Below are 12,438 nucleotides of genomic sequence, written 5' to 3'. Positions count from 1 at the left end.
TGCACACAGTATCGTAGATGTGGTCTCAGCAAAACCCTGTACAACTGCAGCAAGATTTCTTTAGTCTTGTACTCCAATCTCCTCGTAATAAAGGCCAACATTCCATTCACCTAATTGCTTGCTGCACCCACATGCTAATTTTCTACATTCCTTGTATAAGCATACCCAAGTCTCTTCAACCACCAACATTTACAAGTTTCATACCCTTTAAAAAAAATTCTACTTTTCTATACTCATGACCGAAGTGCATAACTCCACACTTCCCTACATTATATACCACCTGTCATCTTGTTGTCCACTCACTAAATCTGCCCCTATCCCCTTACAATCCACATCCTCCCCGCTGCATACCTTCCCACCCAGCTTGGTATCATCATCAAAGTTTGATACATTATTCTCTGTCTCTAAGTCATGAATATGGATTGTAAATTAGCTGAGACCCCAGCACTGACTCTCGTGGTACACCACTATTCACTGCTTGTCGACTTTGAAAAGCCCTGCTTATGCTTCAGTAATTTGTTTAATGCTCTGTCCAATAGTATGACTACATATGGGGGGCAGGTATAAATTACTCACAACAGTGTTTCCTGGCCCTTGCTATTCCTCATTTGCACCTATACTCATTCTACTTCATGATCTTCTGAGGTCAGATCCTTTTTCACTCATGTCCTTATGGCATTTTTTACTATCAGGGTCACCCCTCCTCCTTTGCCATTCTGTCTTTCCAAAATATCGTGTACCCTGGAATATTTATTACTCAACTTTAATTACCTTGTAACCATATCTCCGTAATGGTGATTAGACCTAAATCGTTTATCCCTTTTTGTGCCACTAATTCATCTAGCTTATTGCAAAAGCTTCACACTCTTTCAAATAAAGAAAGTTTAATTTTTTTTACATCTATTCCCTGCAATGTTCTTACTCAGCGGTGTACAATTTTTGTTAAACTCTGTCCTTCCTTGACTCACTCTGGTTCCCTTTACCCGCATTGCTATACTGTTCTGATGACTCAACCCCTCACTTCGGATTTTGAAATCTCCCTTCACCCAAACCCTCCCCCATTAGCCTTGCCCACAGCCCTAGTTATCTGATTGTCCAGGATACTGTGAATGGAATTGAATAGCTCACGCTTCCCAGAGTGCTGATGCCAGTACCCCATGAATTGAAACACCTCCTTTCCACACCACTCTTTCAGCCACACATTTAATTCTCTGATTTGCTTGACCCTATGCCAATTTACATGTGGCTCAGGTAGCAACAGATTATTACCTTTGATATCTGCATTTTAATTTCTCCCTAGCTCCTCAGATTCTCTTAGCAGAACACAATTCCTGGCTCTACCTTCGTTGTTGATTCCCATTTGGTACACAACAACTGGATTCTCCCCTAACCTTGGCACCATCCTCACTAATCTACCCGTCAGAGATGCAGCCGTCTGTGACTATCAGTAGGATTGACCACTGCCTCCTTAGGAAATCTCATCTTTACATTAAGGAAATCTCTCATCGTGTTGTATGGCACTACCACTGTGATAAATGGGATAGATTTCACAAAGGTTAGCAACTCAAAACTGGGCATCCATGAGTTGCTGTGGGCCTTTAGCAGCAGTAGAATTGCATAACACCACAATCTGCAATATCATGGCCTGGCACATCTCCCACTTTACCATTACCATCAAGCTGGGGCCAATCCTGGTACAATAAGATGTGGAGAAAGGCATGCCAGGAACGGCACCAAGCATACCTATAAGTGAGAAGTAACCTGATGAATCTACCACACAATGTCTGCATGCCAAAAACAGAGCTACACAAACAATCCCACAAACAATGGATCGGATCTAAACTGTGCAGTCCTGCCATATCCATTCCTGAATAGCAGTGGAGAATTAAACAAGTACCTGAAGGAGGAGGATTCACAGATACAATAATGATGGAGCCCAGCAAATTACTGCAGAAAAGAAGGAAACATTTGCAACTATCTTCAGCCAAAACTGCCATGCTGATGTGTCATCTTGACCTCCTGTGGCACTGAACATCATGGATACCAGTCTTCGGCCAATCAATTCACTCCACATGATATCAAGAATTAGCTGAAGCAGGTTATTTATGAGTAAGTGCTGCTCTGAATTTTGCAAGGTTTATGGGGTTTCACAACAGTATTAACAAAGGCTGTGCGCCAGAACTAGCTATGCCTTTAACCAAGCCGTTTCAGTTACAATGCTGACATCCAGCAACAACGTAGAAAATGCCCAGCTACGTCCTATACATGAAAGGCAACACAAATCCAACACAGCTATTCACCATCCTGACGGTCTACTCTGGAAAATCAGTAACGTGAAGGTGGGGGGTGGTGGGGTGGGTTCATCGACAGTGCCAACAAGCAGCACTTACTCATAAGTAACCTGCTTATTGATGCTCCGTTTGGATTCCACCAGGGCCACTTTGCTCCTGACCTCATTACAGCCTTGGCACGAACATGGACAAAATAGATGAAGTCCAGAGGCAAGTTGAATGTGATAGCCCTTGATATCAGAGCAGCATTTGACCGAGTACGACATCAAGGGGCCCAAGCATTGACTGGAGTCATGCCTAGCACAAAGGAAGATGGTTGCGGTTGTTGAAGGTCAATCATCTCAGCTCCAGAATGTCACTGCAGGGGTTCCTCAGTATAATGTGCTAGGCTCACCATCTTCAGTTGCTTCATCAACGATCTTTCTTTCATCATACTGCCAGAAATGGGCATGTTTGCTGATGGCTGCAAGATATTCAGCACCATTTATGACTCTTCATATACTGAAGCAGCCTTTGTTCAACTGAATGAGTGTAGCTCCAACAATACTCAAGAAGCTTGACACCATCCACAGCAGCCTGCTTGATTGGTACCATATTCACCACATTTGAAATTCACTCCCTCTACCACTGACACAGTGACAGCAGTGTGTACAATCTATAAGGTGCACAAAGGCAAATCACCAAGGCTCCCTAAACAGCACCTGCCAAAACTGCATTCTCCATCTACAAGGACAAGGGCAGCAAATGCATGAGAACACTATAAATTCAAGTGTCCCTCTAAGCCGTATACCAATTTGACTTGAGACTATATGACCGTTCCATTACTGTTGTTGGGTCAAAATCCTGGAATTCCCTTCTTAACAGCAGTGTGTGTGTACTTAAACCACATGGATTGCTCTGATTCAAGGTGGCTAACCAACACATTCCCAAGGGAAATTATGGATGGATAATAAATACTGGCCTAGCTAGCAATAACCACATCCTGTGAAAGAAAAAATAATGATGTAGGGCTTTAATTTCCATGTACCTTCATCATGTGGCTATGGGTCAACTTAGGATGCCAGTTTCAGAACAAGTTGTTCCTGATTTCATTTCAGCTTTGGGACTTTTGTGTTAACCTTGTTTAGAATTCAGAAGAAATTATCAACAGGTGCTTAAGTCTAAGTTCCCAGTTAGAGCTCACTCACAAAATTATTAAAATGAACAGAGGCATTCTATACTTCAGTTGTTTGTGATCCTCTTTTATGTACTGCCTAAATTACTTTGTTTTGGTGAAAGTAGGAAAGTTCTGGACATAATCCTAAATATGCTGCCTTTCATTTCCAAAAGGTGGCTCTTGCTCTTGGACAGAAAGGATGAAGACAACTTCTCCGATGAGTGTCAAATATTCTATCTGAACAAGTTTGGATTATTTAAAGCCAGTTTAGAATGGTTTTACATCATAGCACAAAACATTTAGTAATTTGTACCATAAACAAGTTGACATAGGTAAAATACAAGGTTTAATCATACCTCAATCGTCCTATAATAAGGGTCTAACAAAATCTTGGCCAGTGCGACTATCTGTGGAGTACGATCCCAGCCATCGGAGCAGTGTACGAGGACTGGCCTCCCTTCCCTGTCCACCACATTTGCAACCAGCATAGCTGCCTTCAACATCACAGATAAATGTTGTAACCATTTGGTGTTCTCCAAGGCTGAAAGCCAACTGTCAACAAAATACAAGGGAACACACCATTTTATTTAAGTGCAAACAAAAAAGTGGACACGGACACACAGTGAACTGGTGGTGCATCTACTGCACGAAGAGAATTAGTGTGCACACATACACTACATAAACTGCTGCATATAATGGATACATCCATTTTCAATCCCCTACTACCAGTGACACTAAATTGCCCTCAACTGCCCACACTCCAAAATTTCATCCTTAAAATTTTCTTCCCCCCTACTCTTCCTCATCCTTTAAGACCTTTCTTCAACCATACTTTTTCTCTCTCCTCCTTTGGTTTACTATTCATTTTTCTTTCTCTCTGTGGGGCATTATTACTTGATTACAAGGGTGTTATATAAATGCAAATTTTTGTTTTATATATACACTATTCAGCCAGCATACAATTGCACACAAAATGGTTAAAGGCTGTACGTTCACACAGCAAGTAGTGAGATTAACTCTGTCTGAAACAGTTTTCTACGTTGAAAGGACGGCACTCACTTTCCAGGATCTGGCATCTGACTGCAGACTGCACGGAGTGAATGGAAGCTATTCCTGATCGAATGGATATTCGCCATTCCCATAAACATCACCTCACAGTTTGGATAATACTCTGCAATAAACAAAGAATCAGCAAAACAGGTTGGAGAAGTCAGGAATGTGTGTGGCACTGTCTACAAAATTGAATTTTTAAACATTGCCTGTAATGGATATTACTGCATAGCCCAGGCCTAGGTCTACAGAAAAAGGCATCCATGTAAGTCCTGATGCTTCAATAGATAACTGAGTCATACAGATCATGCAAGCCTTAAGTTTATATTTTCAAAAAGCCTATGGTTCCCACTACTGCAGCATTCAATTGCCATCTGAATGTTTCCTCTAACCGGATTAATTAGTATGTGAAGAAATTGTACCTCATATCAGTTCTAGATATGCCTTTAACTAATGTGCAATCCTAAACACACCCAAGGAGTTAGCATGTGATCACAATTTAAGGCAAACAGAATAATCATTCATTTCTATCATAACATCATAACATTCATTCAACCAGACTGATCCTATAGACTCTCCATTGCAGCATTCATTGATTAATGAATGATCTCAGCTACTTTTCTTCCAATACCCTATCCAGCAGAGACCAGAATTTGACCATTGTGTGTGTAAAGAACACCTTTCGATATTACCCTTAATTATTTTTAAACTGGTTTAACCTTATGGTCTATTATCCTACTCTAATATTTTCACGTCATTTTAGGGGCCAAATAAGCGAAGAGCACGCATTTTAAAATAATACTTTTTTTTTCAAGTTTCATTCACACCCTCAAACCATACTAAAATCACAAATTCAACATAAATAAAAGTTAGGTAATCCAACCAGTAACCCCCAAAATATTCAGTTTCTTATTTACGGCACTGAAGGAATTAAAAATTACACATTCAAACTTCTACTTTCTTTCATGAGACATACTCAAATTAATTAATAATTAAATTTACACTTAAACAACTTTACACAATACATTCTCACAAATGCAAGACACATAGGATATAGGTTTTAGATCTCATGTTCATGAGATCAGTGATCCCAGAAGCCAGTCCTATGCATAACAGGTCATTATGGCATAGTGGTTAAATGCACACAGGTGACGACTTGAGCACATACAAAGAAACACTTGTCAATAAATGGGTAGCATGACAGTTAACACTGTTGCCTCAAAGCCCCAGGGACTCGGGTTCAATTCTGGCCTTGGGTCATTGTGGAGTTTGCATAGGCTTCCTCTGGGTGCTCCAGTTTCCTCCCACAGTCCAAAGATATGCAGGTTAGGTTGACTGGCCATGCTAAATTGCTCTTCAGTGTCCAAACATGCATAGGTTAAGACCATTAGCAGGGTAAATACATGCTGTTAAGGGGATAGGGCCTGGGTTACACGGTCTTGTCAGAGAGCTTGATGGGCTGAATGGCTTCCTTCTACACTGTAGAGATTCTATGATTATGGGACCCTGTTATTAAGTTGATCTTTCTCTATACCTGGGTTCTGACTGTAACACTATATTCTGCACCCTTTCTTTTCCTCCTCCCCTATGTATTCCGAACGGTATGTTTGGTTTGTATAGTGTGCAAAAAAACAATTTTTCACTATATACATGTGACAAAAACAAATTAAGTATGTCTGGTCGCTGTATTATTGGCTGATGAGCATGTAGGTTCTGCAAACCATGTTTTCTGAATGTAAGCTGCCCTCTTAAAAGCTTACATAAGTCTTTCAAAGAGGAGTGCTGAGAACTTGTAAATATTTTCAGGGATTTTCTCAATTTGAAAATCACACTGACAGGTGCTTCATTGCTGAATATTTGAAACTCAAGTAAGCGGCATGTGCAGGATACTGATTGAGGATGCTCCAGGAAAAGGGACTTTAAACTTCAACTATTATTAGCTGTAGCTTGAGGACTCGAACGTGTCATCTACTAATCTGCTCTCTAGACTCAAAGGTACTCTGAAGAACCCACAGCTGCTTTCGTTGTGTCTTCCTGCAGATGGTTCACCAGAATATTTCTTTCTGTAGTAAGACTCATGCTGTGTTCCTGAAAAATCACAAACTTAAGTGAATCATAGAAATCAATGTTAAAGTTGGAGTTAGGTTCCTTCGGCTATTTCTTGCTCAGAAAACAATGTACAAGTTACTGTAGCATACATGTATCCTATCGTAGAATTCCTACAGTGCAAAAAGAGGCTATTCAGTCCATTGAGCCTGCAGCAATAGCAATCCCACCCAGGCCAAATGTATTTGCCCTGCTGGCCCCCCGAGACTAATGGTCAATTTAGCATGCACAATTAACTTAAGTCACATATATTCAGATTACAGTGCACCAGGAGGAAACCCACACAGACATGGAGAGAACATGCAAATATGAGGCAGCACTGCTAACCACTGTGCCTGTGCACTCCTAGGCCCCATCTAGTTGCAGGCATTGTTCAATGCAGGTGGCAGATAAAGTCCCAGAGCTGCCTGTGCCAACCAGATGGGAGCACAGAACTTCAGCGAGTTCGGAATGTGAGCCAGGAGAGAAACAACTGAAGAACATACACCAGGGACCACAATAAGGGTGGGAGTGAGGGGCAGGATTAAGGGCAGGAGCAGAAGCAATGCAGGAAAGGTCATGTGAGCAGGCAGGCCATAGAGAAGGAAGTCTGTGACAAACTACATTAAAGTGAAACTGCAACGTTAAGTGGATTAAGTAAACAGAGATCCGACTATACACAGGCAAACAAAAACTTCCCCTCCATAAACCAGTGCATTAGTATCTATTTACTAACAGACCCAAGAACTAACTAATTCTTGAGATGCAATTCCAGTTCAGACTCAGGAGCACATACTGTGCCAGTGTGTAATGCATACCTTCACACTCACAACCTCCACCTTTTGCTCGGTTAGCTACAGCTGCAGTGTATGATCTTGCGTCCAAAATCAGTAATTTCTGTGGTGTCCCTCCGCCATCTGCCACAGATCCTGAGGTTATGGATGAATCTAGAATAAGAGATTGTTACATATTAGTTTCTAACTTTATTGTGATGAGCAGTTTGACCCTTCAGCTAGTTTTCTAACATTCACCCACAGAAACAATTATAAAAAATATAGACATTTGTGAGGAGCCAAAATTGTGGCAGGCCAGCACAGACACTTGCTGTTGTAACTCTTTACTCCAAGTCCAGTTGATGTGGTTATTTAAATATTTTTGGAAGATTTCCCTTCCTGACACAGGAGTGCAGCACAGGCACTTGTCCCACTGAAGTAGTTGAATTCAGAGCAGCACAATGGTATTCCAGGTCAAAGACTGAAAACCAAAATGTAATTTTAATCATCACAGTAAACACATTGACATCAATCTTCAGCAATCAATATTTTGGGAATTAATAACTTTTGGGTTTTTTATTTTAGGGATCTCAGAAGGCTAAGAACAAAACTGCTCTTAGCATGGGTGGGTACTTCATGATCTCATGGCGTAGTCCACGAATGCCACTGAAGCTGGTTGAAGACGTGCAATTTCAGGCAGTTTTTCACCTGGGGCACAAACCTGATGTATTTGGGTTCTGCCCCCATGTGTTGCTTCTTCCAGAAGTGCACTGGAGTTCCATTCACTGGCATTCCAAATCTTTTTTTCTCTTCACATGATCAAGCTGCCTCCATTTGTTTTGTCAATTCTTGTTGATAACAAACTATGTACCAGATATGATTGGTAGTAAGAGCTAGAAGGAACGGGCTTGGACTGCAGGCTTATTCCTAGGTCACTAACTTTTCAGATCTGATCAAGCTGGTGGTAGCCGAATGCTTCAGCTATCCCTCCCTTCCTGCAACAACATAACTACATTATATGCAGTGATGCCTCTGGAACATATTCCGCATTGTAGGAGACAATGAGTGACATGGGGTATTCCATCAGTGAGATTACTATCAAATAAACTAGTGGGACTCTAACCTGGTGTTGTGAGACTTCTTACTGTATTCCATCAGTAAACAGCATTGTTCTCTCGTGTAACAAATTTCCAACCCACCATCTCCATCTTCTTTCTTTGCAGCATTTAAAAAAAAACCCGTCTTTAAGATTTCATATTCCTCTTCACTCTGTCGATGGAGAGCGAGAAGACTTTTGAGGCTTTGCCTCATTTGCCCACCAAACTTTAAAGCAAACAGCCCAGCTTTGGGGCCAAAATCAGTACTGCATGTGCATTCATTCACTTTGCATCCCTATCCTCAAGTGCAAGGGGATAAAAAAAATCAAGTTTCAATTTCTTCTCAATATATAACACCTATTGGGAGATGATTGTGTGAACATTGCCAAGAATGAGTTTTGGCTGTGATGTCTCTATATATCGTCTAGGCTCTGTTTAATAACAATAGGGGAGATGCTGGAAGGCATTTGTGATATTTTTCACATGAAGCGATAGCCTGAAAAGAGGAAATATAAAGCACCTGACCATTAACAGTTCTCAAGTTTCTCAATTAGGTAGAAGGGAAATTTCTGCTCTGCAGCCTCACCAAAGTCGGTGTCGGACAGATAAGTTCCCTCATTTGTGCTCTTTCCACTTGGTTTGATTCCGCGATCTAAGATGCAGGCTTTAGCAATGGACGTCACCAGATACTCATCATCTGCGTTCCTCCAGCCCCACCAGCTGATTTCTGGCTGACTACAGCGTGATATCACAGCACCATTTCGCAGATGTCTGTAGAAAATAACACTGTTACTTAGTGCAGACATTGGAATCGAGTCCAAGTATTTCAGTGCATTTTGATTCCTAATATTCAAAACTGTTGGGTTCAGTTAAAAGTCACCCATGCAATCACAGTGAGCTCTCAAGCCAACACAGTGGAGATAAAATACACACTGCTGCATTAAAGTGATATATCCTGGTTGATGATATAGCATTGCTCTTGTGGCTGTAAGAACAGAATTCAGAAACTGGTAGCTGTCTGAGATTATAAGGACATATACGGTAATGACAGTACTACTTGCACATCCTAGTGTAGACCCTTGCTTCAGGAATGAGCACTGAATAGCTGTGTGCACAAGCTGCATACAATTTCTTGATCATTTATTTTAATGGATGGAAAATCATGGTGTGAAAATAGGAAATGTCTCAGCCTCTGGTGGCGTGCCTAAGTGGCCATTCTTAACAAATGTGCATAGATCTGCATATGAGCGATCAAATTCATAAAAAGCGAACGTTTGAAGCATATTAGTTGCAAAGCAGTGAAGTGCAATAAAAATACCCAAAGCAAATGTTGCCCTGCTGGCAAAAATAACTAAAATTAAATGGTGTTGATTAATCCTTCAGAGTACTTAGGGCCTTTAGGAACTGTCAAGTTTGTCAACAACCAGAAATGTTTTTTTTTTAAGAAACAGTTTTTATATGTAGATGGGATAAGACATCACAGCCAAGCATCAGGGTCACTGGAAAACGTTCTGCTGCAGAACCCTAGTTAGTTTTATCCTCTCTAACTCAGTGAGACAGAGGTCAAGTGTGGTGTAAAACTGAACCTGCAGACACCAGGATTTAGACTCATTGTTATACAATGCCCTTTCATCTCAGCTGTCTTGGAAAGTCTGCCCTCATACATGTTCCTGCACAATCCCCACTTCAGCATTCTCTCCCATTCTCTTTCAGCCTTTTCCGTTTCATAGGGTCACAACAAAGCAGGTCAATCACCCTTCATATCAACTGTCATTTTAGACGGGGTTTTATAGCTGGACGCGCTTCCTGCCACTAGCCCTTTCCATTTATTCACACTGGTCACTGCTGCAATCTCTTGTAGCCATCAACTCAAGTGGAAATCAAATCCAGGGCTACTAGCTGTGTTCCTCAGGCTCTTGTCTCACTTCAGTATTCTACCCAGATAAAACATTCTGCACTGTAAAAATAACTCGTTATGGGAAGCGTTTCATGACAATTCAGCATTGAAATAACTTTCTGCAGGATCATATTTCTTGTACAGAAGCTGACGCTTATTAGTATTCTCAATGATATGATAAAGTGTATAACTCTCCTATTGTTTGATACTGTATTAGCAGATTAGCTTTAGTGTCATGGTAATAGTTTCAGGGCATGGATAGTGTGGAGGTGTACAGAATAGCCTGTATTTGGTGGAATGCAGCTCATGCTCAATATTTACACTGCAGAAGGCCTCATACAGAGAGATCAGCAAAAACAAGGTGGTGAATTAAAATGACAGGCCACTGGAAATTTGGGGTCATACTTGCAGGCTCATTGGACATATTCTGCAAAGCAGTCATCCAACCTGCATTTGGTCTCCCCAGTGTAAAGCAGCATATACAAACCAACTTGAAAGAAGTACCTGTAAATCACTGTTTTGCTTCTTTACCTGTTCACTCCAACTCTCTGAGCAGAACATTTATGATATTCAGTTACCCAATGTTTAGGTATATAGTCTGGTAATTCCCTGACAACAGGTATTAGGCTAACTGGCTTACAAATCCCTGCTTCCCCCCTCTCACCTTTCCTAAATAGCAGAATAACATACGCAATTTTCCAATCTAAAAGTTGCTGAAACGAGGGAACTTTGGAAGATTATAGTTCAGGCACTGACGATATTCCTTTGAAGCCTTGGGTCCTGAGGAGGTCACACATTAGTACCTTTAGTTTCTTTATAACTGTTATTTTGTTTGCGCTAATTTAGGCGAGTCCCTGATCCAATATCAATTTCTTTGAGATTTCTGGCATGCTAATCTTTTCGTATACTGTAAAAACCAGCACAAACGTCAGTGGTAGGGAAACTATTGGAGAAAATCTCACTTGGAGAGGCAAGGCTTGATCAGGGATAGTCAGCATGGCTTTGCCAGGAGCAAATCATGCCTAACAAATTTGATTGAATTTTTTGAGGAGTGATCGGGCGCGTAGATGAGGGTAGTGCAGTTGATATAGTTTATACGGATTTCAGCAAAGCCTTTGACAAGGTCAAAGACTTGTAAAAAAGCTAAATGCACATGGGATACAGGGCAATTTGATAAAGTGGATTCAAAATTGGCTCAGTTGTAAGAGACAGAGTGATGACAGAAGGTTGCTTTAGTGACTGGAAGCCAGTGTCAAGCCACAGGAATCTATGTTGGATCCCCTACTATTTGTCATTTATATAAATGACATTGATGACTATATGGGGGCAGGATTAGTAAGTTGCGGATGACACAAAGATTGGCCAGGTGGTTAACAGTGAGGCTAAGTGTCTTGGGATACAAAATGATGTTACAGAAACTATGCCAGACACACCAGAAATTCACCACCTTCTGATATGTGCTAATTTGTTTAACTTTCATATAGATTGGAATAAAGTCCCTAATTTAAAGCATTCTATCTTTGCTGCAAGTTAATTAATCTCTGGATTTATACTCCTTACAACTTCACAATTGCAACCAGGACGAGATACACCTCCTTAAAATGTCACAACCCCTCTTCTACTTCTCAATTCTGCCCATAAAACCTCCACTGTCAGTTTAACTCTCGTTATATCCTTTCATCATTGAAGTAATCTCATCCTTACTCTCCTCCTCTACCCTTTTCTATCTTTCCAGTAGAAGCAGGTACGTATAATTCCAGTACTAACTGTCTTCATGGATTTCGTTCATGGCCACCATGTTATAGCCTCCAAGTTGAATTTGTGCCTGCAATTTATTCACTTTATTCCTCTTACTACCTGCATGCACATATTTTTGGGAGCAACACATCATAACCTCTCTTCCTTTTAATTCATTTTTGAACTTTTATCTAGACTACCTTTTCCACAGGAGCCCCTGAACCCAGTACTGCTGCCCATGTCCCATGAAATGGAATCGTTCCAACCATTCCTTCAGCCATATGTTCAAAGAGTCTACTTGTCCCTATGCCAATTTACATGCACGTAGTAATAATCCATTGATTATAACCCT

The 12,438-nt window shown here is 40.9% G+C and overlaps 1 protein-coding gene across 8 annotated transcripts in view; it reads right to left on the bottom strand.

Moving 5' to 3' along the window:
* mtmr4 (myotubularin related protein 4) overlaps positions 1-12,438 on the bottom strand; it is a 132,763-nt gene that overhangs the window by 21,381 nt on the left and 98,944 nt on the right. For all 8 annotated transcript variants that reach the window (XR_013889311.1, XM_080210981.1, XM_080210982.1 and 5 more), the window contains 4 exons: positions 9,039-9,223; positions 7,401-7,529; positions 4,507-4,618; positions 3,804-3,999 (listed from right to left, as the gene is read on the bottom strand). Coding sequence is in view for 7 of the 8 variants with exons in the window: in XM_080210981.1 (XP_080067107.1) it covers positions 3,804-3,999; positions 4,507-4,618; positions 7,401-7,529; positions 9,039-9,223 (622 nt within the window). In the remaining variant the exon portion in view is untranslated. The remainder of the gene's footprint in view (positions 1-3,803; positions 4,000-4,506; positions 4,619-7,400; positions 7,530-9,038; positions 9,224-12,438) is intronic.

Source organism: Carcharhinus amblyrhynchos, chromosome 23, assembly GCF_965287045.1.
Source record: "Carcharhinus amblyrhynchos chromosome 23, sCarAmb.v2.hapA, whole genome shotgun sequence".
Taxonomy (NCBI): domain Eukaryota; kingdom Metazoa; phylum Chordata; class Chondrichthyes; order Carcharhiniformes; family Carcharhinidae; genus Carcharhinus; species Carcharhinus amblyrhynchos.
This window is presented reverse-complemented; position numbering and strand designations above follow the sequence as displayed.